The 27,625-nt window shown below is 43.2% G+C and overlaps 1 protein-coding gene across 6 annotated transcripts in view; it reads right to left on the bottom strand.

Annotated features, from left to right (window-relative positions):
- The window catches only part of fbrsl1 (fibrosin-like 1), a 254,489-nt gene that overhangs the window by 84,724 nt on the left and 142,140 nt on the right, over window positions 1-27,625 (bottom strand). For all 6 annotated transcript variants that reach the window (XM_068604520.1, XM_068604518.1, XM_068604521.1 and 3 more), the window contains exon 5: window positions 2,660-2,689. In XM_068604520.1, coding sequence (XP_068460621.1) covers window positions 2,660-2,689 — 30 coding nt within the window. The remainder of the gene's footprint in view (window positions 1-2,659; window positions 2,690-27,625) is intronic.

Raw genomic sequence — 27,625 nt, 5'->3', positions numbered from 1 at the left:
TGCTTTTGGTGACGGCCTGTCAAAGTATTTTTTCCCAGTTGTCTTCCTTCCTCAGCAATTTGGTATGGATGATTCTCAACTCTCCTCATCACCCTAATTATGATATTAGGTTTTATTTCTGAGGAATGAAAAGGTCAGCACTGCTTTCGCCTTTATCCAGATGTTTTTATCGTTTGTGAACAGTGTATTTCCAAAGAGTTCATAATAGTAAAACCTGTTTTGGAGTTAAGTATTTGTTCTTTTACATTTCCTGTTGGCCGAGAATAAAAGCTTTTCTTTGTTCAATTCCTCTGCTCATGGAACATGGTCATCATTAGAACAATGGATAATATAAATACTAACCTCTGGGCCGCTTACTTTGTTAACACATGCTCCAAATAGAGCATGTGGCTATGTTAATAGGTTGCTATGTCGGGCATGACAGGTTCTTATTGCTCAATACTGGGTAAGATGAGGTATTGCTCGTCATAATGGAATGTAGTGAAAGAAGTTAAGAGGATGCTATTGTGAAGTCTACTTTGATTTTACACTGATTTAGCATATATGTAAGGTTCATGTCAAGAACTCAGACCAAAGCTTGAAAATACATGAAGAGCAAGCAAACAACTAAGGAGTGAAAATCAACAGTTATTTTACACTAAAGCCAAGATAACTTTTATACTATGAATTACATTGTTTCATTTGCATTATTTATGTTGATACCTATAGGATTCACATTATTGGATTAAGTATGATAATTAAAGAATATTATTTTTTTCCTAACACACAGTCCATTTAGTATGTTTCTCACAGTGTAGTGACTTGTATTAAAAGTGACATTAGTAAAATGACACAGGTCTTTTTTAAAGATTGCCATCAGTATTCCTTTTATGAACCAGTAATGGTTGGCAGGCTAAAACACCCCTTCATGCCACAGTGATGACAAGTGTATGAGAAGAGTAAAGCCTCAGCAGGTGAAGTTGCAGTCTGGCTCTTGACAGTGGACTGTGTCGTAATTGGTACAGAATTCAACAATCAGACAGCTGAAAGCTTGGCAGCAATGTCTAATAGTCCAGCGTGTCTTAAACTGCATCCAGGCCCACCAAATACCTGGTGCCAAAAAGCAAATATGGAGCTGTTTTCTGAACACACAGAGACTGACACTTAACCAACATCATAGCCACACAGCTATTTCTACAAAACCACATCAAGCAAGATGTTTTTTTACCCTCTTCTTTATTTTTGTAGTGTTGTTTAGCATCGTACTATCAAACTTTTATATATTAAATGTCAACATGTGACAATATAAAGAACTGTTACAAGACTTAAGGAACTAGTAGAAAAACAAAAGCCTGAAAAGGAAACACTCTGAGAGCTTCCCTCCTACTTTACGTCCCTCTCTGCCCCCCCTCTCAGTGGTGTCAGGGAGCCGTATGGAGACTGACAGGCCTGCTACGTCTCTCCGTCGTGTCAACTAGCTAGCGCCCTCGGTTCCTTCTCGCTTCAATGAAGAGATAAAAGCCTATTGACTTGCCAGGCTACAGTTAATGCAAATTGGGCCTACTATCAATGTATTATTTATAAGGAGAGCAGCAGACATTTCCACAGAACTGGGAGCTAGGCTTACAGGAGATTAGGCATGCTATCTCATTCATTTACCAGGGAGTAATTGCTAAACTGTGGAGGAATTAGAACGCGTAAGGTTCCCCAAAGGCGGTTCATCTTGTAACCAGGTGGCTGCCATCAGACAACCACCTCCAAGTCTGTGATAAACAAATACACACAAGTGAAACTGATAGACTACATCTGTCAAATTGCCAAACGGTTTTAACTAAATGACATTACTGCTAAAATAACAAGCCTTTTTTTTTTAGGCTCACTGAGTTGGTGATAAGTTGTTTTCCATGTATATATTTGAGTCTTTTGAAGGAAATTGAAGATTACATTCCATTACTATGTAGCCTATGTGAGTAAACGTAACTTTTTAAATAATTGTTGATAAACCTCAAAGACCGTATCATGGTGTGATTGATGCTCCATACTTCAGCTAAGTAAAAATGGAAACTGCACAAATATCATTTCTGGTCGCCATATTTGATGAAAGGAGGCTCATGTACGAGAAACAGCCCGATCGGTTACGGAAATTTGACCTACATTTTTAAGAAAAACAGTATTTTTTCTGCGGCTGGAACATACTTATTGCAAAACTCTCCGATATGCGATTAAAAATCATTCTATAAACAGCTTCAAGAGGAGCTACGATAGCACTGTAGTATATCAAAGTAACAAGCACATAGAGGTGGTACGTACCATGTGATTAAAAAACTAAAGTTTACTGCATTTAGCATACACTATCATCCTGGCAAGAACAGTATTCAGGTAAAAAGTGCTCCAAAAATAAATAAATAATCATACATTTATGTCTTTTTACATTCTAAAACAGAAAACTAGCACGGAAAACCGCTTCTTCCTGTACTATATTTTCTTTGTCACTTTCTTGCTTCGAATAACGCAGATGATCAGCAGTGTTGGGAACGTCAGTGTCTTTTATCACTTCTCTTTTTCCGCTAAAAACACATTATGACTGTTTCCCTTCTTTAGTTGGGTGCTCAAATTTGTTATTCACAACTCTCAGCCACTTAATGTGGGGAGTGAATAAACACAGGAAAAGCAGTCTTACCTTGGCGTCAATGTCACTCTCACTGTCACACTGTAACAGAAAAGAGACAGACACAGGAAATATAAGGAATTATTCATTTGGCTCCCCCAGTAGCCCATAATCAGTGCAGATGTTATTTTTGTGTGCAACCTCTCATTCACTGACAGCTTTCAGTGCAAACAGCAAAGGATGAAGAGGGAAAGGAGAGTGCGGTAGTCTAAGAGAGTTTTTCATGTTTCAAAAGAGACACAGCCGCATTGAACGCCATTCTGGTGTTTCTGTTGCAAATTCAATGCTTTAAATTTACAAAAGATGAAAAAACGAATAATACTATACACTGGATTCTATTATAAAGGGTCTGTTCAATGACTTTGCATTCAGCTGCAGCTTGTCATTTAGCCTTTTAAGAGTGCTTTAAAATTAGACGATAGTATCTCAAGGACACAGAGCTGAGACTCTCTGAATGCTCAAACACAGTGCCTATTAAGTGTGGTATTTCAAATCCGCCTTTGTCAAACCAGTCTTTAATTTCTATGTCAGACTTCTACAGGGATAAAGAAACTAAATAACAAGAAAGGTTGAACTCTGAAATATGCACAGCGACAGGCCAAATCCCCTTCTATTCAGTCAAAAAAAGTGAAATGTTTTTTTCTTCACTTAAAATTTCTCCATTCAAATATAAAGTGATTAGGCTCAGATATATTGAAAAAAGACCAAAAGAAACAAGTCCTCATAACTGAAAAACAGAGGAGAATACTTCAGGTACTAAGCGGCATAGCCTTGACATGTTCACTAGCAGGAAATAAAACATTATTAGAAATAGACTTAAAATGGAAATTGCATTTTATAATGTGTGAAAGTAAAGTCAATAATCCTGGCTGACATTAGATTCCTGGTTTTCTGTTCAGTACATAACACACATGCCATCCTGTCAGTTGAAACACTAACTTTAATTTTCATGAAAAGCATGAGCACGTTCTCATCTTAAATCCGACCTATGATCTCTACTTCCGCTTCTCGCATTCATCTGCAGATAAATGCTTAATGCTCTTGGCTGGTAACTCTCTCCACCAACACAATAGATGCCAAAGTTGTGGAAACAGGAGTGGTCGAGCAGCAGCCCAGTCCCACTGGACCTCACAGCAGGATGCATGACGAGCAAAGCAATTCAAGCGCCACATCGAGAGGGAGAGGGCCCCCTGTGAAAAACTGCCTTCAACCTGTCAATTAAGTCCCTGTGGCAACATATTTAAGTGGACCCTCTTTGTTTTGTTTGACTCCCTTTCAGAGCTGGGCACAATGAGGAGGGAGTTGGGTCAATGGAGGCCCAGCGGCCCTTTGTTGTGAGTGCGGTGGGTCCAAATGTATAATTAAGTAACGAGAGTAATCAGTGCAAGGGCTCAGTGGCCAAGATCTCTCAGGAGAGGAAAGTGGTGGTGGTGGGGGTGCTTCCCTTCCTTGTGATTCATCCTCTGCAAAGACAAGGGGTACAGAGTCTTTGCTGGCAGACGTGAGAGAAGAAAATTGTGGCTCGGACATTTAGGAGAGTTTACTGTTTGCATCTCTCTGTGCAGAATAATGTCGAGAAATACCTGAGCTCCTATTGTTCATACTGAAGCATTCCTACACAAGACATGAAGTAAGAACATACACCCGTTGCAGGATAATACAGTAAAATGATATGTTCAATATGAGTCTTTCTTCTTGCGATTTGTTGTCTATGATTACAGAGCCTGTCAGTGAGTATAAAGAAAATAAGTGTGAAAGGAAAGGTGCCTCATAAATACTGCAGAAGATGTCTGAGAAAATGGCTCAACAATAATACTGTGCTGGTGAAAATATGCTTGAAATATGGTTGGTTCTGTGTTCTCTTATATGTTCCACGTTTAAAAAACAATTTTGATAACTGGTTCTATGTTAATAATACTAATACTACTACAGCTACTACTAATCATAACCATAACATGTTAAATATTGGCGACATTTCTATGCAACGCATCCTCTTTTCTCTTGGGGAATGTTTGCGGACTCTATTTTCTGGGCTTCTGCTTGTGAAGACCTTCATTACAGAGTGCTGGGTGTTAACAAGAGAAAGTGGCTTAGGCCTTTTTGTTAATCAATTCCCTATTCAGACTACAGATTCCAGACAAATGATTTGTCAGCCATTTCTATACTGCTTGTTAGGGGAGCATCACAACCTATAATCACCACCCATTTGTACGCCACTCTGGTGGTGAATCACATTCAAAACAATGTTTCTGTCCATCTTGATCCATCTAAGAATAAAAAAAGGGAAAATTGATCCAATCTCCAACTTCATCCTACCCACAGGAAACCGGTGTAAATGTATTCTTAGCATGCAGCTGAACAGGTGACTTCCATCACACAGCAGTTGTGAGTTCTTCCCTATCACTGGGGATGAGTTTAAACCCTAGGTGATGGAGATGAACAACTGGCTCAGTCTATTCCCCGGGTGCATGCTTGGCCTTGTTGTTGCTGCAGTAGCCATGACACTAGAGATGAGGCCTCACAGGGCTGGAGCTGGCGAGGAGGAAAAATAATATCAAAAGAGCACAGCATGGTGCTTATCCTTTTACAAGAAGCATGCACTGCAGCAGAGCGTAAAGAGGACTACTGGCTAGGGCTCAGACAGAGAGACACACAGCACAGCAGGGGAGGGAGAGGCAGGTGGAAAGGGGGAACAAAACAACAGTAAGAACAGGCAGGGGGGATGCTATAGAGACGAAGCGATGGGACGGATGGAGGTAGTTTTCGAGCAGTTTTTGTCAGTATTGTATGTGATTGCCCTGTTGGGCTATTACACTTGGTCGAGTCAAAGTCATAAAACAATAAACCATTTGTGTGTAACAAGAGAACCACGTCATTTTGCACCCTATGCTGCTTTGAATATTCACATGGGGTAAAAGATTTTTTTTTGCAGGGCTATACAAGAAAACCAAAAGGTGAAAAGGCAAAGCCACAAACCCACACAGAAAACTCCCTAAACAGCATGTCTGGTGGTCAGAGGGGACATTGTTAAAATCGGAGAGATATGCAGCTCACTAAGCTGCTGACAGGAGCCAAGCCCCTAGTGGTTTGTGTCTCTCATAGATGTTCACAAACTAAACAAATGGGGGAAAAAAACTGGCTTGCTCTTCAGAGGCAGGGAGCAAGCAGAAACATCTGCACCTGGCAACCGCCAGCTACGAAGAGTAACAGGGGACCAGCTTCACCGGATGGCTCATGCACAACCCTCCCTCCCAGCATCCTACCTCCTCTCTAACCCCCCCTCCCCTCAGCCAGCCCATCAGACTGATGTGTTTGACATTTACACAGCTTTCAACACTTCAGAGACAGGAGATTTATTCTGCCAGCGGCCTTGGCTGGAGCCGGGCCTCGACCTGGGCTGGCCCCCATGACGACCATGTAGCTCAGTCCGTCAATGAGGCAGCAAAAGGAAGAAAAAAAAAAACGGAGCGGGGGGGAAGCAGGGATGGATGTCTCGATTCCCCTGTACATTTTCTCTGGCAGATTCCGAAAGACGTGCAAGGGGAAGACAATAAGCGTTGCGCATCCCGGAGCACATTAAAACGACTGGCCAAATTAATCACACAGTTCCACTTGTCACACTCGGAGGACAGTCTGCCATGAATTCTGCCTCAGAGACAGCGAGAAGAGAAGAGGAGGAACCTGCCTGGCGACACAAATGCTGTGAGGGCGTCAACAACTGTCTGCCTGACTACTGATCCCAACCCTCTACTTGCTGAGGGAAATCTAGAAAGAAATTGGCAAAACAAGCTTTTCCTGAGCTGCTGGCAGTCAACTGTAGCTGTTGGTTCCTATTCAAGTAATACATACATTGTATAGAGGCAAAACAAGTATTTGTGCTTGGAAAATACAGATTGTGATGAATGTTTGACTGTCAAAGTCATTGTATAGGAAGTGTTGCCACAGGACGTGACGTTTAACAGATGAAATGGCGAGTGTTGGAATAACGGGAAAAAGTGCACAACTAACTGTCTTCTGATGTCACACTATTTACAAGTTTGAAACTGTTCTCCATTCATGGTACTCCAAACAACGCTGCACCGACTTTGTAAAAATGTAGACATCTTGATACTGACGAGAAAATGGCTTCAACTCAGAGGACATCTCTTCAGTGAGATTCACTGAGAAACTCCTGATTGTAAGGGAGCAAGAACTGACAAATCCAAATCTCCTAGAGGGAGAGCACACAGAGGGGGTTATGGTCCATTTAAATTGTCGAGGACCAAAGCAGTTTCAGATACTTTTGGAACAACACCAATTTCCTCCTGCAATTTCCCTCCTGCGGATGCTGGGATGAGGTGTTGGGATGTAGGTGCAGTGGCCACTCTGGAGGGAGGGAGGGCGGGGGGTTTGGAAAGCAGAGGCTCTCGTCCCTAGGAGACCTATTTCCAGGCCTAAAACATCAGCAAGATATCTGAAGGTCTCCTTGGCCTCATGGCGGAGGGTGGAGCCTCACTTGAATTTAGCTTTCATCATTTATCAACAGGATGTTTTGTTGCAGGCTCTGACCACGTTATGTTCTCACAACCTCAAAGACAAATTTAGTTAGCCACGAGTTGCTACAAAGCTGAGGGAATAGTCTGTGTGTGTGTGTGTGTGTGTGTGTGAGCGTATGCGGGGGTTGGAATAAAACTAAAAAAGTCAAATAACAAAAGGAATATCTTTGGATGATTCACATAACCTTTCAGTTGATTGGCTACTGTGCACCTCAACTAAAAAAAGCTCCAGGTACTTAGCAGAGCTGTTGTATTAATATTAGAGTTGCCAAGGCTCACATATCACCACTGCATTTAACTTAAGAGAGAGGAAAAAAAAGTGATCACTCTTGACACCACTAGCTGTATCTGAAAGTACCACTAGCAAAGTGATTTGATCACAGGATAAAATCTATACAGGCATTTGAACCTTGACCTCCCCAGCAGGCAGCATGGGAAGTCAGCTGATTACCCCGGGTCACCAAGGAGCTCTGGATTAGGAAAGTATTGATCTCAGTGAAGATGTATGCTCCAGGGGGAATGAGATTGAGAGAAAAAAACTCTGCTGGGCAGAAATAATATCGACCGGCAGAGGAGGCCTAGACAGGCTTTCACGTAAAACCATATTTGAGCTTGGGACCTCGGAGTTGGCTGCGCAAACATACAGACGGCTTCAGCAAAAGCTCTTTTCACAGAGGCCCATTGAAAGAGGACAGAGAGAGAATGAGAGTGGAGGAGGATTGAAGAAGACAAGCTCAGAGAAATGCTCTTTGCATTAGCCAGACACACAGAGGCTTCTGGTTCAGAGCTGACACACTTAAGGGAAGAGTCAGCGGGGGCCATGTAAATCTAGACAGGGTGCAGAAAGATATAGTCCTGACCTAGAGCCAAACTAAGCAGATTTTAACATTACCCAGAGTCCATGTAAACAGCGCTGAGACCTGGCAGCTCTCTGTTTCACTTCCATGCAAAGTATGTGGTGAGGTTGAGAAGGAAGAAGGGGAGGAGGTGCATGGACAGATTGATGGGGATAGTGGTAGGGGCAAACGTGAGGAGCTGTTCCCCTTCTCTACTAAATTAAAGGACTGCCTTGTCCTTTCCAATACAAAATACCTCAACCTTTGCTTTCAGCACTCGCTGGGGGAGCAACAGAGCCGACTGGGCTGCTGGTGTGATCCTTGGAGTTTGGAGAGGGAAAAACAGACAGTAATGGCAGATGTACGAGCGAACAGGGAGCATTTATTCAGCTCAGAGAGAAAGAAGAAAACTGCCAGAAACGTAAAGGGACAGGGAATACACAACTGTGTTATGAATATAGTCGTGGCAGAAAAATAGGGGTATAGGTAAGAGAGAATGAGAAGAAAAAATTACGCTGATTTATGTTTTTATTTTTGCACCTTGTCTTTCATAAGACTTCCTTTGGCTTCTTCTTGTCTCTGCTGACCATTTGACCGTAACAAGCTCGCTATCTTTCCTTCAGTGGTGAACCCACACACACACACGCGCACACATTTACAACCCTCAGCACCTCTCGGTGCTTTGCCGTGGCCCCGAGCCCGGTGGTGCTGAGCTGCAGCGGCACACACTGGGCATTGGAAATTTAAGTCGGGGCGTAGGAGAAATTAGGCGAGGAGGCAAGGAAATGGGATGTTGACTTGAACTGGCCCCGGGGGCAGCTGAGAGTCTCCCTGTGCAGCTCCGCTGGCTGCCTGACAGTTTGATGGAGCGAGTGGAGGCTTCCCTGCGGCCCGAGCCGCCGTCTCTAACACTGATGTAGCTCAGTGAGGAACAGATTGAGCCTCCAGGCATCGCTCTGTACTGCTACTCCCCTCCTCTCTTGCGCTTTCTCACTCTCTTAAATGCTTCTACTAGGTCTCTCTCTCTCTCTCTCTCTCTCTCTCTCTCTCTCTCTCTCTCTCTCTCTCTCTCTCTCTCATTTTTCTCTCTCCCTCTCACTAATCCTGTCAAGCCAACACACAGAAACATGTACACACATATGCATGCCTGTACGACAAAACAAAATCACATACGGTATGAACACATACAGACACTTAGACAAACAGAAATAACAGCAACACCCACAGAGAGCTTTGCTCCCTCCCTCCTTCTCCCAACGACAGTAATGTGATGAGCACTACAGATGCTGTTTACTGAGCTCTGGCCGACGCACAGGGGATAGGAGAGGAGAGGAGAGGGAGGAAGACGTAGGTAGAGTCAGGGGGCTGGCAGGCCACCATAATGAAAAGAATCTGGCGGCAGCCCACTGTGTGCTGGTCATGAGAAGCATGTGCTGCCGGGGGGCTCTCCTGCTAATTTCAGGGGGCAGCCGAGCGTTTCACGCTCAACTTGTCATCAGGCCAGAGGGGGCATTCATACTGGTTGACAGCAATTGCAAGAGGGTGGGCATGGGGGGGGGGGGGTTGAGGAGGGGGAGCAAAGAGAGAGGGAGAAGGCTCTAGCTCCTTTCCCCCGCCTTGTAACTCCAGACCCTCCTCTGCAATGATCAAACGTTATTGTAGGCAGGGTACAGAATTACAAATGAGTGTCCTGTGGCAACGGTTGGAACTGGATTTAACTGCTCTTTCCACTCTGCTCTCTACTCAGGTGGCCATGAGGGGCACACCTCATCCTCCAACGCCTGCTGTCCAAACAGGATTTACTTGCTCCTTCCTAGTTAACATAACAATAATAGTCTGTTGTAATAATAAAGCTGACACATTCAGACACAAGACTCGAGGGGCCTGGGTTTATCACTCTAAACATAATCGTATCAATATATACTGTGACATGTTAAATATTTCAGAAACAGAAAAATAACCAGGCAGGAAAGTCCAGCAAATAAAATAGTTGACAAATCAAGGCACTTCCCCTGCCTGCTCGTTGATTTGCAAGATTGCTGTCAATAGTCTGATACACCCACAAACAACAAAGGGATATACACCTCAGTACAAACAGTCTGATCAAATCTCTGATGGCTCTTACAGTGTATATCATCATAGTGTTTAGTCCACCCATGTCCTGGATTTTTAGAAGCTCCCTCCATCTTCAGAGGACTGGCAGTCTGTTGAAGGTGAAACGGTCACATCTTTAAACAGTGCCGTCAACTGACATGAGGATTTGGTGCGCACTGGTGTTTATCTCTCAACTTGACTGGATAAAATGAGTGCAAAGTCATTAAAGAGTTGAGACAGGAGGGAAAAAAGCAGCAGCAGAGGATCAGCCCGACCCCTACATCAGGGGGATCCTATGAAGTGAGAGGGAGGGAGATGCAGGGGAGAGTAGGAGCTACCAAGCAGTTGATACTAACAGCTGGCAGCCTCCCCCTTAAAAAAAAGAAGCGTCTGGCTCTAGTCTGGCAGCCAGAGAGAGGCAAGCGAGGGACAAGCCAGGATGAAAGGAGGAGTGTGAGAGATGGAGTCAGTGATGAAAGGTGGGTGGTTGATGGTAGATGAGTGGATACGGAATGGGATGGGGGGATTAAGCAGCTTGCAAGGAGAAACTTCTGTTCATTGCCTCTGACACAAGCAGTCACATGAGAGACAGAGGAGGAGATGGGAAACAGAGAAATAGAGACAGAGAGCAATGCAGAGGGAAGAAGGAGCGAGGAAAGGAGGAGGCAGCCACATTGCACATCTTCAGGCTGTGAATAATTTAGAGGAGCACTGGGGAGACGAGACGAAGATGAACACAAAACACTGGCAGCGTTTGACCTAGAGCTGCAGCTACATCAGTGCACATCACAGAGCGGAGCGCTCTCTCTCGCTCTCCCTCTTCCTCTCCCCCTCTTTCTCTCTTTTGCTCTTCATCTGCCTCCCTCTGTGTCAGGGAGGAAACAGCTGTACGCTATTCTTGTTTCGCCTCACATTGTATGAAACTCAACAGAATGGCTGACAACTTCGTTTCATAAGGATCTCTCTTTCTCCCTCTCTGCTATGGGCACGTCATAAGAGTCAGAAAGCAGCACGCAAAACAGATGCATCCACATCCAGACTACGTGGGGCAGTACATTCCTGTGACAGCTCACACACACACAGGGCTAATGATACTATCACATCATGTGAGAAGTAACATTTCCACGGGATGAAATAATCAACTTTAAAGATTTCAGCTGCCACGCTGCTATGGCCAACATTTTATTAACATTTTAATATATATCTTTTGGTTTTGGACTGTTGGTTGGCCAAATAATGCAATTTTAAGATGAGATGGATATTTGTCTGACAATTCACCGACATAAACCATAATCATTAGATTATTAAATATAATGAAAATAATAATTTGTTGCATGCACTTGGCAACTAACACTTTTTGAATAGTACATTATGTACTATTATATACTTTTAATGCACAATAGTACATTAAAAGTTCTTTGCATTTCAAGAGCTTTGACAGAAAACTACTGACAAGACCTAAATCATTTTCTTCACTATTCTAAATTACTGACAAGAAAATTAGTGTATGATTAACCACCTAGAGAGGGACATCTTCAGTGAAATATATCCTGCAGAAAGCCCACATCAACAGTCTGTCTCAAACAAAATGATGCAATGTAAGTAAGGGACAGTGCTGAGTGTGAGCAACCAGGCAGTGGAACGTATGGACAGCAGCAGTAAATAACAGCTGCCCTGTGATTAGGCACAGAAGAGGTTAAACAGAGCGCATTCACGGCACCTTTGTCAAGGTGCAGTGAATCATCTCACCTGCTGAAGTGTGTGTGTGTGTGTGTGTGTGTGTGTGTGTGTGTGTGTGTGTGAGAGAGAGAGCGTGATGAAAGGACCTCTGGGCATGTGGCGGGAGTGACAGTTGGGTGGACAGAGGGCGGTCTGATCAACCCAGAGGGGAGGGACCATTCATTACTGTAATTAAGGAACCGTGGAAGTAGAGGAGCGACGATGTTGAATGCACATAGAGTAAATCTTTTATTTGGCAGGAATGATAGCATGAGGCAAGTGAATAAATAAAATGCATGAAACACATGAGGAATAAGGATGGCAAACAAAACAAAGAGATAGCTTGGGTCCCTCTCTTTATTTTCTTGCCTGCTCCCTCCCTCCAAATCCCTCTCCCTCCCTCTCCCACTGTCTCCTGCTCGGACTGCGTGGCTGATATTAATGGGACGTCCCTTGTTTGTAAATGTGCCAAGTTGTGTGCACCGCTGCGGGCTGTCTATTATAGCAGGCCTCTGGGGCAGCCTCTCCATATGGCGTCACATATGGCACTCAGCAGCATCAATTAATGTTGTTATAATACTGATTTTTATGAGCTAGGGTTTCACTCCTTTCCTCTCTTCTCTACCCGTCCAAACCCTCCCCCTTTTACACCCGCTGGAGCCGATTCTTTGATTCTTCAAACTGCCTCTCTTCGATTCCTCAAACCTATGACAACCTGGCTTCTGAACAGGAGAGGATCCGGGAGCTTTTCCGTGCCAAATTTTGAAAGCTCCCACCAGCTCTACTGAACGTTGCTCAAAGACCGGGAACATGACTTTGTTCCCACTATACTGAAGAAGAAGGGTAATTCTACTACCAATGTGTCAGAAACTTTGTATCTTCTCTGAAGCGGAGAAACTTCAATCAATAATTTATGAAAGAATATGAGCGTGACAAAGACAGCAATTATACAGACTGAAAACTATGTTCGGTGCTATTACATATCTGCAACCAAATACTGCATTTATGGTAACAATTATAGTTCTGGTGACATTAGGCCAGCATCAGGGCCTATTAGTGTGTTAAATTAGGCCTGGATTTATGCACAAAGCAGTCGGCTGATGGATGTAAGAACAGAATCTGAGGGGCCTTTTTGTTCCCCGGTGCCTTTGGTGGTGGATCTGACAGGAAGGGAACAAGAGCGTAGCAAAAAGCCCCGCTTAAAAAGCTCCCAGCCACACCAGCGTTGTCAGCGACGCCACAATTAGAGACTAGATCACTGGCGCTTCCCAGCGAGACACATCTCACCACCACTCCTCAATGGAACTCTTTCGTTTGAGGAACACACTCAAAGCCGGGTTTTAAAACGTTTCGGATGGCTAATCACTCTCAGGATGAAAGGCCCTGGCGTGTTCGTTTGTCTCAGCGTGGGGAGCTTCCCTTGCCGTTTCTCTGTCTCTGATTCTGATTGTTTTTGTTCGTTTCTTTTTCAGCATGCAGGCGAGGCAGGCGAGCTGGCAGGCAGCGCTGTTTGAAGGTGCAGTCAGACCCGAGTGCAGGCCTGATGCTTTGTAGTGATATTTCCAGCAGCACAATCTCATTACTTTTTGACGTGGGGGATGCGCACAGGGGTGGATTGTCATTTCACGCTGTCAAAAGTTCCTTGAGGGAACGGAGACGGGAATGGAACTTCAATGACCTGCGTGCCTCTGCCTCGTCAAGATGGAATATATTATACCAAATAACATAGATAAAATCCAATGAACCAGATCCTTTAAGATGCTTGTAAACTTAATGTCCAGTCCCGGGGGTGTTGAGGGAATCTCAATCCTTATCTGGACTCTTTGTAATTGGATCTGTTTCACAGCCTCCTAAACCTGTCACTATACATGCCCTGAACCTAATTAACCTACACCCAGCACTGCATATACAGGCAGGCAGTGCATGTTCATATGTAGCTAAGACAAACAGATCTTTGTGTTGGGAGGAAAAGTCCTGAGGGCATCATCCCACACCTCTCAAAGATGGTGAGAGCTTCTGGACATTTTCACATGGGACAATCATTGGCAGCTCCCACCCTTTAAAAAAAAAAAATTGGGGGAGGTATCCCCTCAGTGTTGATTTCACACAGAGTTCTTTCTATACAGAGAAAAACTTTGCTCTGTTTAAGAAGCTGCCAGGCACTGATTGAAGCGCCTGGTTACTATGCGAACCCAGCCTGTTGCTGGGGTGACTGTCCCAAAGTGCTTCCTGGGTAATTTTCGAGGTCACTGGTTTGTGCACGCCTATGTGGTGCAGATGGGCCCACCCTCATTCAGGGCCCAGCAGGAACTCTTTCATTAGACCCAGTGAATGGCCTCATTCATCCCCTTCACCTCAATTGGTCATGCTGGGTCTCCGCAGAGAGCCCAAGACAAACTTTTCTCTCTTTCCACTCCCTAATCTTCCACGCACCACCCACCTTAGTCATGCTTCACTTTTGTTCAGTAGCATGTGGTAGCGAGAGTTTGAGGCCTCATTATTGGGGGCAGACTACCTCAGACCGCCCACATGTAAGGGGTGGAACGTAACAGACCACTGACATGCTGTCTTCGTTTATCTTGAAGAATGTTAATTAAAAACATTCTGTGACACATTATTTACTAATAGATCAAGGCATTTACCGCATAATTATTTTTATGTTCGGGAAAACAAAATCTTGTATGATATGGTAAAATCAACACATGCTCACTCAAATATTAATACACATTTTAAAGTTATTAGTGCGTTAATGCCCTGTTGGATATTGCTTTTTCTATCTCAGTATTGCACAAGCAACTCGAAGGTCTTCCAGCAGAACTCGGAGCCATTTCCTCCACCGAGGCGCTCCTGTGACTGCAGTGCTTAGCCATGCTGGTAAACCCTCTACTCCCTGCCTCGTTTTGTCCCTCAAGTGAGTCTCAGGTCTGGCCTAGTCAGAAGTGACTAATTGTCTTGAGTTGTTAGTGTTCCTTGAATGAGATCCACTACAGTCTGCAACAGGGTGCACACTAATGTTGTTTCTCCCTTCCTCCTCCCCTCTCCCTCTTTCTCCTTCTTGCAGCAGATTTACCCCTTCTGCTTCTCAAGCTACTGAGCTGTAAAATTGAGTGGACGGCAGGCAGTATAAAGAATGAGACCTGGCATCGTGGACGCACTAACCTTGAGTAGGGCCACTGCTGCTGGCTGCACCTAAAGAGATGGAGACAGAATGTCAGCCATATTGGACTGAGGACGGTTAAAATGAGGAGAGAGAGGAAAGACCAAAGGTAGAAAGAAAGGTGGAAATCCTCGCTGAAGAAACAGCATGACAGCGTGGTAGAAAGAGCACATCTATATCAGAATGGACATACACACTACAAACAGATGACGGGGTGTTAATCACAGAAAGAGAAAAACGAGAAAGAATTAACTATCGTTAAACTGATCGTGTCGCTTTTCTTCAATTCCTCGTTCTTTCTCACGACAGTCTTTACTTTATAATACACTATATAATGTCTTGCACAGTCAATCCCTCAGTTGCTGCAGAGCACATGCTACTGCAGTGTACCTTTCAACCTTTGCAGTTTGACAAAACATACTTAACAGTTAAATTATCTGACAAAGTGAGCATATTTCTTGAGAACAGTATATTATAAAAACGACCCCAGAGTATATTTCTTAGTAGATTTAACAAAACTATCCTTCGCAATGAAATCAACTTGTATCGCCATCCTTGGAAATAATCTAAATCCAAGCAAACAATTACTATGAATCACAAATACACTGCTGCAGTTTAGATGTGAACAAATGGCGACCCAGTCTCTAACAGCTGATACTAGAGCTTTGAGCTGCTCTCTTTCCTCGAGAGATTAAGCAGGTTTGTACTCTCCGAGGCGGACAGTGCTCCCCCTCCAGTGTGCTGCACTATCATTTGCAGGAAAATTACTTCAGTAATGAAGAATCCAGGCCCATAAATCCTCACGGCCTCACCTTCCTTTGCCTCCCAAGTCTCGCTGAACAGCTAGTAAAAATTCCCCTTAAAAAATTCATAGCGCAATTTTGCTCAAATCCCTCCCAGCAAGCACAATTATGGAACTTTCATCTCAATTGATTTATGTCCCGGGCTGAGGGAGGAGGGGTGGTGGAGGTGGGAGTGAGGTGGGTGAAGGGGGAGAAACAAAACAAGTGGTAAATCATTGTTTTTAAAAGGGAAGGCGTTAGGCCAGTTGTCACTTTCACTGCATGTGTTTTGTAGTGCATGAGATAGAGAGGTGCCTGGATGGAGAGGGAGGGAGGTGGGGGGGGGAGACATCTGAAGGGTTTGAAAGCAGGATCGTAATAGCAAAAAGGAGGAGTAGGGGAGGGAGATTGGGTTGAAAGGAGTGGTATTCTACTTGATTAATAACACTAATCAAATTATACAGTGTTCCACTGTGCCCTGAAATCTGGGGCCATAATGTCCTCTAATGGCGTAGTTCACAGAGCTAAACTTCGGAGGGAAAACATGGTGCTGACTGCTGCATGCCTTAATGAAGGCAGTAAAACATCCATTTCCAAAAGCCATGAAATGAAAGGCAAGATTGTAGATGTGCACCCAGTGGCTCTCGCACTGCAAAAAAAAAGGAAGGCTGTTAACATAAAAGACAGTGTTGGAGAGAAGGAGAGACATACAGAAAGATGCAAGACTTTAAGAAGAGAAATGAGGAGAGAATAGTACAAGTGAGGAGATTTAAAGGGCAAGAACAAGTAAGGGGATATAAGAAGAAAAGGGATGATGAAGAGAGGGTAGAAAGACAGATTGGGAGATGCCCTCTGTGCTTTTTTTTCCAAAGAAGGCATGAAGACAATCCGTGTCTGCTGATTATGGATGAGCCAGGCTGCTTTACTATGTCTGTTATACTTAGTGCTGCTGACAGAAGCCACAATTCATCACTATTTAGTTGCCGATGCACCTAACCACAGCATCCTCCCCCTCATCTATCTCAATGCTACTCTATTAGGGTAGTCCCTCTGTCCATCCACGCATGCATTCAGTTGATCCATTTCCATTCGTTCATCCAGCCATGTGGGCATTCATCTCTCCATTCATCTGTCTATCCAACTATCAATTCAACCGATCTTGTGTCAATAAAACTTTGCTCCGAGATCTGACACACCACTATTGCTTTGACCTCAGCTGTCAGTTGCTGTAGGTAAGAGGTTAGCTTGTTATGTATGGGCAGTATGACTTCTGTCGGCAGTGCAACACAATAGCTGATCAAAATCTAACGACAACAAGTAAAGATCAGTACGGATCTAGTCACAAAGTGTAGTGCTGTCCAAAGAAAAAGTTATTTCTTAAGCACTTAAACTATGTAAAACCACTTAAATGTATACAAAAGCATTATGGTTTACACAACTAAATTGCAAATGCTACAAACAATCAAGTCAGCCTTTGCATCTTGAATAAAGTGGTGTTCATTGTCCTTGGGGCAACATTTCATCTGGAGAGCAAGGGGGAAAAAATCAACAAAGCTGAGAAAACACAGATTGCTATTGTTTTTATTATCATAATTACAGTTGTGCTTTTCATGCAAGCAGCCTCAATCAGGATGAAATACAGCTTCATTTGATGAAGCTTCCTGTTTTGAGTTTGGAAACCACACACTTGGCTGGCATGCCAAAAACTCAATCAGGCGCAATTACATAGCCATCAGATAGAAATGTAATTGATTTGAAAGCTGACATGAGATATAACTACATTGCAGTGGCGGCACAGTGGGGAGGCTCCTCGGGGACGCGGCCTACGGGGAGCTCATTACCGCCAAGCTTTGAATTATTGAGTGCTAAGGCAGTGACATTGAAGAGAAGAGGCGAGGGATTGGCTGCTACAACTCGGCAAGTGTTTATCTCAACTTACAGTAACTGAAGACGTCTGAAGGAGTGATCTGACCATTCATGAATATTGCACTGGGAGAAGTTGTAATGGTTCATAATTGAAAGGGTTCAGGCCAAGGTAGCGTCTGTGGGTGCACATCATACCTGCTATTTCCATACCGAGTATTTTTAATGAGTTCAACTCAGGCTTCCTAAGTTTCCAGGCAATGACACTAGCGTGCCCTTGGGTCACATATTTAGCGCTTAGCTTAGCATGTAGTTTGTGGATCATCACATGTCACACCTAACCCTGCACAATGAGAGCTGTGTTAGCAAAGCATGGGTCATTCCTGAAGTGGTGAGGGTGACGGCAGAAGGGCCTCACCGTGCCACAGGAAACTCTGGGCTGCCTATTTCTGGGAAAGCTTCTGCCACAGATCTCAATCTGTACCTCTCATTCTTTCTCTCCATCACTCTTCTCTCTCTCCTCACACATCCCTCCTGTGAGCTTTCTCAGAAAAAGGAGATCTCAATTAATTCAACCCAAATGAGGAAGAGGGAGGAGGAGGACCGAGGAGCCCAGAGAGACAGAGAACAAAAAAGATAGGGAAGCCGAGCAGATCTGCTTGTCGATCTGCGCCCTGGAAACTACAAACTGAGCATGGGATGAATGTGCATGTGCATTACGTTTTTTGCCAAATCAATCCTGTTTGCAGTTTAAGCATGGCTGATGAACAAACGCTCGTCATTACAGAGGTATGTGTTGGGACAAAAATAGAAAAGCGAAGCCTGCAAGAGATGAAGACATGATTAAAGACAAGATGACACTGGATGTTGTCTATTACATGGATGCTGGAAGTCTTACAGGTTGACCTTTTATTAGAGCTCAGTGACAGATGCTCGAGATGTAAAATTACATTTCTAAGTATTTCCTTACAATAAACTTTGTGTCAGAGAGGAGTGAACAAAGTGTGGTGTGAAAAAAGCTGCATGTATGTCCGTTTATCATTGTGACCTGTGACCTATGACCTTGTGAACAATGACCTCGTGCGAGACAACTTTCATCTATCTTGAGTAAGCCTGGTCACCCTGCTTATTTTTATATTAAGGGGCTACAAGCCACCACACAACTCAGCTAATTTTCTCATAGCCTTGCAGAAAAACTGGCAGAAAACCAGCTGTTAGCAGGGGCTGCGGCTAGGTTTGAGGTCACTCGCGCATACACACACACACACACACACACACACACACACACACACACACACACACACACACATACACAGACATACTACTCACACACAAAATATGTGCTATACGGTGGCACACTGCAGCACTCCCAGCAGCTACTATGCTAAGTAGGTTAAAAACAAATTGACACTGCACCCACTTTTTCCATCTGGATTGTTGCTCAAAGCACACAACTGTTTTATGTGTGTGTCACTGAGAAGTAAAAAAACAAATAAGAATAAATGACCCAGTTTTAACAGAAGACAACTTGTAAGCTGTGAGATGTTCTCTCCAGTGCAATGGCGTTATAAAAGTAACCACCCCTATGACAGAGCGTAAATCTCGCAGTATTCTGTGATATTTTTATGTTCAATGCTGACTGCAGTGCATATATTACAATGTTTTATCAGTCCCAGCTCTAGGACAAGGCGAGTAAAATAGGCGAGTCAGATAGTTCCAGATTTTTATATGATAAATACCTTGCATGTAAAGAGCCGGGAGGTGGGGGGGGGAGGGGATGTGGCAAATGTGTTTCCAAGAAAATCAGTCTGCCACTAGTATTTAGAGTGATTGAATAGCCTGTAAACAGAAGCAGCAGACTCTTTTGACGCTCTCTGGGAGACACTAATATAGTTGTGCTTCCAGGAGCTGAAGGGAAAGAAGAGGGTGGGGCGCTGAAGTTCATGAACCAAACAGTGAGCGCAGCTTTTCAAATTACCCTTTCTCTGCACTCGGCCTGGTCTCTTAACTGAAACTGCAGAGTAAAAGCACAAGACTGCTGAGTGAAGTACGTCAAGTCAGTCATAAGACACCCTTGGTCAATGGCTGATAGTGTTCCTCGCATTAGTCCAAATCAAAATTAGATCTATCTTTAACAATCTCATCTATAAAAAGACATATGATGACACTTCCCCTCAGTTAAGCTTTCCACCTTCTCTGCTGCAAACCCCCGATGACAGTAAATTCTCCTTTGTTCATGGTGCATGTAAAAGGACCTTTTTGATAGCAGGCCAGCATCTTTCCTAACTTTACAATTCATCACAGTCAGTGATCATTATTTCCAGATCTATGTCCAATCAAGAAACTGTGGAGACACATAGCCTCGTTCATGTAGCAGTTCTAATCCGAGGCGATATGAGCATGAAAATGGTTTAAGCACACAATTTAGCACTTTAGTTGAAGGCATGTCTGTGTACTCATCACACATCAGCTGACATTGACACTATATATTGAGCCTAAGGATATTACACTAACAACAGCACAAGAAGGCCGCTTCTTTCACGACCTGAGTTTGAGGTCTAATAAACACAGTCATGTAACTTTTCACAGGCTTGGTAAACAACTCATTATGTTGCTTATTTGGTCAAAAAGGCATCGAAAGTCCTGACAGCAAAAGCCAAGACAACACAGCCAACATGGATAAAATATATATTTTAAAAGTTGTTCCACTTTCTTGATGTCAGTGCTTTGGTGAATAATTCATATTTTTTTTTTGACAATTTCCATAGAACTGTAACAGGAAGGAGAGGTTTTGACAATTTAAACTGCAGCTACAGCAGTTTCGTTGGTGGTGAGCCGTTGTAAAAAATATGAGCAAAACCACAACCTATGTGCTTATTGTGCAAGCCACAACCCAACACAAACTGAAGTTAAGCCCTGCGAAATAAACACATCAGTTTGGTTTCTCTTGCTTCTGACGGTGGCACCTATGCAACTCAAAGATCAAAAACAGCCTCTTGGCTAACTCTGACACATTTACAGGGATGTTTCATTATTGTGCATTGTCCATACCAAATAAAAAAAAGGAAAAAAAGGAAGTTTTTATTATGTATAGATGATTCCATAGGGTCAAGTAAATAATTTAAAAAAATATGTTGATTATATGCTATGGCCTTCACCAGATCTCAACCCAACTGAACACTTTGTCAATTCAATGATCTGAAACATTAGACACATACATTATGTGCTTGAAAATATAACACTTAGACATACTTGCATCCCCAGACACCTGCACCACATCTCTTCGGACCCAAACATAAAACCAGGACAAGAAACACAAGGCAACCATTTGGTTTTGTTTGTCCTCCTCGCTCTCAGAAACCCTACCCTGGCATTCGCCCTAATCCCCTGAGAATGGGTCAGTGGCATACAGCTAAAGCACCAGACGAGTGCATATCTGTAAAGAGACCTCCGTAGAAGTCTCCAAACATGGCCCCGGTGACGCTGCCAATTTGACAGCCCTTCTCCTGTTCTGCACTTGGCCCCAAGGGCAACTCTTGTATCAGCTTACATCTAGCAGTTTACCTCCGAATAACAAGAGCCACATCAACCTCAACAGATTCAATTGAGCAGAATTGCACACAGTTCATTGGCTTTTGGCTGGTGCTCGCAGAGTAGATGACTGCGATGTGTGGAGCCAGAGAGTATCAGTTAACCCAGACTAATTATTCATAAGGCCTTGTTGTGATGGCTGCTGCACTCGTAAGGTCAGGCAGGAGCAGCTCAGGGGAAAACAAAAACATTTCCTACTAAAACAGAGTTGACACAGGGATCTGCAGGAAACTATGAAACGAAATGTGATGCCGAAAAATAAATATCAATAAGAGTAGTGAGCTCTCTCCTTGGGCCGTTGTTAGTGGACAGCAGCTACATGTTCCCAACTGGAGGTTGATGTAAGAAGGGCACTCATGCATGGCTAAAAAGAGAATGATGCAGCTCCTTAACTAATAGTAAAGCCTGTGTCCTCACAACCATTGGCAGACAGGGCCTTGAAATTTGTAATTACAGTAATTGTGATTTCGACAAACGGGGCTCCACTACACTCTTCGACGGTGAAAATACAGGTTGCGTTATTCATGAGGAGACTGCTAAAAGCATCCGTCGACATGGCTTTGAATTACCAGCTCTTGGTTAGAGGACATTTTAAATGTCCATATGTCTGCAAAAATAGTCTGAAAATGACTTTTTAGTTGAAACTCAATAACACCTGCAAGAAAAACTGAGAGAATATTCTTGACCTAAAAGGACAGATCATCTGCTGTCTGACCTCCAGTTACAGTCAAAATGAAACTAACAAGTACACACACACGCACGCACACACGTACGCACACACGCACGCACACACAGACACACACACACACACACACACAAGTGTGGCAATTAGTGGCAAGAGAGGAAGAATGCTGGATCAGTTACAGTTATTGAATGTTAATTACAACGCTTTACGGTGTTGAGGAGATAACGAGTTAGCGCCTGGTGACAGCAGCGACACGTCCTTTAACGAGGGCTGTGGAAATTTATGAAACTTGAGATCAGGGACAATGAGGCGTTACTGGCTTGTCAGACGCTCTCCTGCTCACCCTTCCTTTGTCCTAATTAAGGCAGACACTTGTTTCTTTCTCTTTTCTGCTCGATCCAGAGCTTTTAGCCTGGAGTGATTATTTTTTATAGAGGAAAGGTAAAAAAGCAGCTGATTGAGATTGTGTCCTTGTCCACCTTATCACCCCACATAACCAATGCTGTTCAGCCTATGTTATAGCTATAGGCTAGAAAAAAAATTAAGCATAAAACATGTGGTCGCATAAAGGCCAAAGATAAACATGGGGTCATATTACAGATAATTCCCTGTCTGGTGCAGAGAAAATAGCCGGTAGCCAGACAAAAGTGAGTGACCATTAATTCCTGTCTATCTAAATAGCAAGGGATCAAGAGCTTGGTGAAATCCGAGGGGTTAATATGGTCATGTTGTGAAGCCTGGTTTTGAATTTAGGTTAATGGAATCATTGATAGGGCTCAGCTCTAATGCCAGCGATGCTTAAGAAGATCCATGCGGCATGATTTAGACAAATCCTGGAACATTCTTCAAAGTTTCCCCCACTGACCCTGGCAAGAGTTTTTGAAACATACACACAGACAAGTGTGAGGATTTCTCTGAGTCTACACAGCCTCTGCGAACCAGAATCCCCCAGGCTGTATCAACAGCCTAAATGGTATTTATAGAATATTACATCAGTTACACTGGGGCAAACGTGGGCCCCAATGGAAATATTAGGAATAATAAACACATAGAGGGAGAGCCTGTTTTGCCTTGGAAATTACTCTGAAATACGTGAGCAAAAATGTACTCTAAACTATGGGATTATTGAGATTGTAGCTCATGTCTCTAGACCTGGCAAAACAAGTTTGCCTAGCTCTGTATCTGCATCAAAGTATCTTGATTTATCTCTTGTGTAGCCACATTACAAGTTGTGCTGTGATAAGAATGTCCGTGAGAATAAAAATGGACTCCTAATTACCTCAGCAAAGCTGCTGACCTGCTCCCAATACTTGTGGTGGGCAAACAGTCATTATGTGGGCTGCAGCCTCCATGAAGAGAGCAAGAGAAGCTCTTTTAAAACCGCAGAAGACGAGGCGCCCAGGATGGCGTTCAGATGTCAATAAAAACAGGTGTTAACCAGCTTAGCTAAGATGTTAAGCGCTTGGATAATCCTAGCCTGGATCCAAGAGGGATCCGTCTCTGGAATACTAATGCTTAGCGTTAAAGCGCACACAGTTAGGAAGTTGCGCTTGAGGTAGTACTGCTGCTACAGGCTGTGGAAACCTAATTCACATCTGCTGGCAATTACTAAGGATTGAAGAATAAAGGACGTTCACATATCAAAACTACTTGGTTGTGAGTGAAAAAAGGATCGTTTTACTTTAGTTTTCTGTGATATTGTGCATATGACTGAAATCACTCATCATACCATATAAGTAACATTTTATTTAACTTTACATTCTACATCATTATGATTCAGCCACTTTGCGCTTATGACCATCAATAACAGAATTTAGTTTTGTCTTAACTTCTTCTGTCATTCGTGTTTTCATTTGTGTCTGCCATGGAAAATTAACCTCATATAGCCTTGTTTCTACAGGTGTATCCCTTTATTTCTACATCTCTATAGCAGCTGAGTGACAGCAGTTCCACATCTGCAGCTCCAGTCCAATCAATGCCACACAGGCAGAAAAAGTAATAGCAGCAGATTTTGTCAAACCAGGGCCACCTTCAGGCAAGGAAAATATAAATATAGGACACAATGCAAAATGTATGCTGTAAATTCTATAAATGTGTCCACACCCATGCACAGGTAGGCGGGTGTAGGTGTGATATGACAACAACTAAACAAGTTGAGAATATGCAGCCTGCGAAACATAAAACAGTAATTAATCTGTTTTTGAAAACAACAGGACTTTCTTGAAAAGTTCTCTAAACGTGCTTATACATTTCAAAGAACTCTAGCTCGACACACTACGCCGACAGCATCCAGGAACGTGTCTTTGTTATAATGTTAGACACTGAGGGGCAGAAAGATAGATCAAAGTACTGAACAAGTGAATGTGCTCATTTTCTGCTGAATTTATCTCCACACTAACAGATAGCACCTAAAGCAATCACACCTAAAACACGAAAAAAGAGCAACTTCACACGGTAGAATTTGCCCCCAAGAAGAATCATCCACAAACACGGTCTCTCACCTTGCAAACAGAACTTCTCCACAGTAAGCAAACACACTTTATTTCTACCTAAAAAAACACTCCCAGACCAAATAAATCAATGCAACTCAAATCAACTCATCGCCTGTTTCACTTAATGGACTTTGAGTGTACCACTTTGCATGCTCCATACATTCATAGACTCTCTTACATGCCACCCCATAATCAAATCAGCATCTGGTGTCATGGTGGCTTGCGGTTCGGGGTGTTCTTGTTTGTAAACGCCACCTGCCAGTTCTCACTCACTGGGTGACATTAGCACAAGAGTGAAATGTGATTTTGCGTTGAGTAAACCTCTGCACCGAGTACATCCGTGTCTGCCCACCTGGAAAGAAGTCATAAATAATCTACGGTCACCTAAGTCAGAGGAAGCTGTCATGCATAAGACACTAGCTAGACAGCGGCAGCAACCTGGTCCTGCAGGATAAACTGTGTTAAGTCCAGTTGATTTCCTCTCGGCTGATGTGAGGTGTATCATTGTATTATGTTACGTTTGTGTTGTTTCCAAACTCTTTAATTCCTTGTGTTTTTTACCTTTTCTGTTTCTCTCTGACTGTTTTTTTCTTTTTTTTATATTCTTTTGTTTTGATTATGTCTGATTATTTTGTGGCTTTTACTTCTTTTATCTTTCAGTTACACTTGTATTGTAACCTGTTTTTTGCACAATAACAAATAATAATTCAATGTACCTGTCATTTTCAAGCATCCACGTAAACGTTTAAGCTGGTGTCATAAAGAGACGTATCACAAGCATACACGAGTCGTTGCAGGATTGAGAAACAACATTTAAAAAGAAAAAAAAGCCTAAATGTGTCCTGTTGTCTACCTTAAAACTACAATAGACCCATATCCTTGCATTTCCCCTTGCTGCCTGATTTAGTTGGTCTGCTGACTGTGTGTTAATCACACACAATCTGCTATTGATGCAAAGCCATAAAGCACAGAAGAACCCAAGAAGATCAATCATAAGCCAATTTATGCTCGTTGGTCAGGTTTCGTTAAGACAACGGCGCTTAACTCCTTCAACATGATCACATATAATGCAATCAGATTTCCATTGACAAAGTACCCAAGCTATGATTCGATTTCCCCGTTGGGGCAAAAAATACACATAGTTATTCACTGCTCAGCACTCTACACCGGATTTACAGCCGGGAAACTTATGCACTCTATAAGCTGGAAAACCAGACACATCACCTTTACATTGCCAGTGACTTGCCTTTTGATAAATGTCAACAAAGCATTTAGCAGGGAGGAAATGAGAAAAAGAGAGAGAGGACAGAATAGAGGAGAGGAGGGGGGTGGGGGGGAACACACAATTATAAAAGCCTCATTTCTTCAGAGAACCATAAAGTCTCGTCCCAGAAGGGCAGCTGAGCACAAATCAATTTCTTTCAGTCGATTACAAGCACTGAGGTTCTAACCTTCATTTGTGAGTCTAATACTCCAACAGTTATGTAGAACACATACCAATTAAGCAATTCTGCTGGAATAAGAGGGCCGTGAACTGACGCGATTATGGAGGCCGGGCCCCTGGGGAGGTCGGGTTATCGGCTCAGGAGCAGGGAAGACGATGGGAGCAGGGCAGGAGAGGATGGGGGAGAAAGATGGCGAAGGGAGAGGCGACATGGAAGCCAAGGAAAAAGTAATTTATTAAGTCTAATACTCTGTGAAATGTTCCCATGGTAATAAGGCAGAGAGATTGCGTTAATATCAGGGAGCCATGCAGAAAAGGTCACTCGATATCTGTCCCGCCCACCGGGGTCGCGCTGATGGGAGCTGCTCAAACACATCTGATAATGCTCTCAGCGTCGTCGCTCTGCGCCAGAGGTTGAGAGGATGGGAGCTTGGGAAAAGATGCCATTAAATTGCACTGATGTACTGCTGTGCTCTGACACAATTCTCACTGCTGGCTATTTATGTGCAGACAGCAGTATGACGAGTGAAGGGAATAAGCATGATGACACCCAGTCAAAGATTATCAGGCATACATGTATAGCTCTAAGGCGCATGCTTTCCACTAAGTTTTGATTTTGCAATCATTCATCTCCACATTGACATGAATATACAAGGAATACAGTCAGCATCTTCTTTTGTCAGATTTTCAATTTCTGTTTGCACACTGGCTCATGAAAGGAAACACATTAGAGGCATTCTCCATCTTTCTATTGTCGCAAACTAAATCTGATGCCATTTTCCTCTTGATTTAAAGAGCATGGATGCATCTCTGCAGATATGTGAAGATCAACACATTGTCATTCACCGCTGAGGCACCTTAACCACCGCCATCCCTGCCAGAAGATTTATGGTAATTGAAAGCATGTGATAGGATGCAGCCCATAAACCCATGTGAGGTATGTGTTTCTATGGTAACCCTTCCCTCTATTCACTAGCCCTATGCACCTTGGTGTTTTACTTTTTTTTCCCCCTGCATTGTAGGCGCTGTCTATTTGGATGCCAGTGTTAGGAATGAGATGCAGATTTGTGGCAAAACAGAGACACAGATGTTTCCTCATTGCCTTTTAATCTCGTATTCCCTCAGCGGCTGGTGAGAAACACTCCCCTTTTAGAATGGTAATTGGACCAGATGAATAATAAACAAAACAAAAACAGACCGATGTTTATAAGGAGCATTTTAACACTTCGGAATGATCATCCTTTATGTCTATTATTAGCACGAAGACAAAAGCAAGTGCTTCTTCCTCTGGGAATAGTGAAGGTCTGAGCTTAAACTTGTCTAATCAGTAGAAAACCTAGCATGGTCTGGTGGAGAACGACAATGTTCGCTCATTAAGGCAGAACAGTTAACAGTCTATCACAGATTTTTCAAAGCACACCCGTCATTTGAGAATATTCTGTAGCATTTGTAGGATTTTATGTTTCTTCATCCACATCTTCCCCTTTTTCTAATTTTCTGGCTTCCATATGGACACCATATGCACATAAAATCCAACTGCAGCTTGGAAGATTCATTGCTTGTAAATTCAAGATAATGATTTCATTAAGTACTGCCTGGCCCGATGACTTTTCCTCTGTCTCCCACCTAGCCAAACATCAACCTGCATATCAGTAGGTGCTCCGTGTGTTTCTTGACAGCACTGAGATAAATGTGGATATTTTGACACAGTGTGATATCAGAAAACCGGCTATTTGCATGAGAAACCTGTCCCTCTTTCTCCCCGGAGAGCTTTATTACA

This window comes from Clinocottus analis, unplaced genomic scaffold, assembly GCF_023055335.1.
Source record: "Clinocottus analis isolate CAN_PGR_092001 unplaced genomic scaffold, fCliAna1.0.p SCAF_7, whole genome shotgun sequence".
Lineage (NCBI taxonomy): Eukaryota > Metazoa > Chordata > Actinopteri > Perciformes > Cottidae > Clinocottus > Clinocottus analis.
Note: the sequence above shows the minus strand (reverse complement) of the source record. Positions and strands in the feature narration are given on the sequence as shown.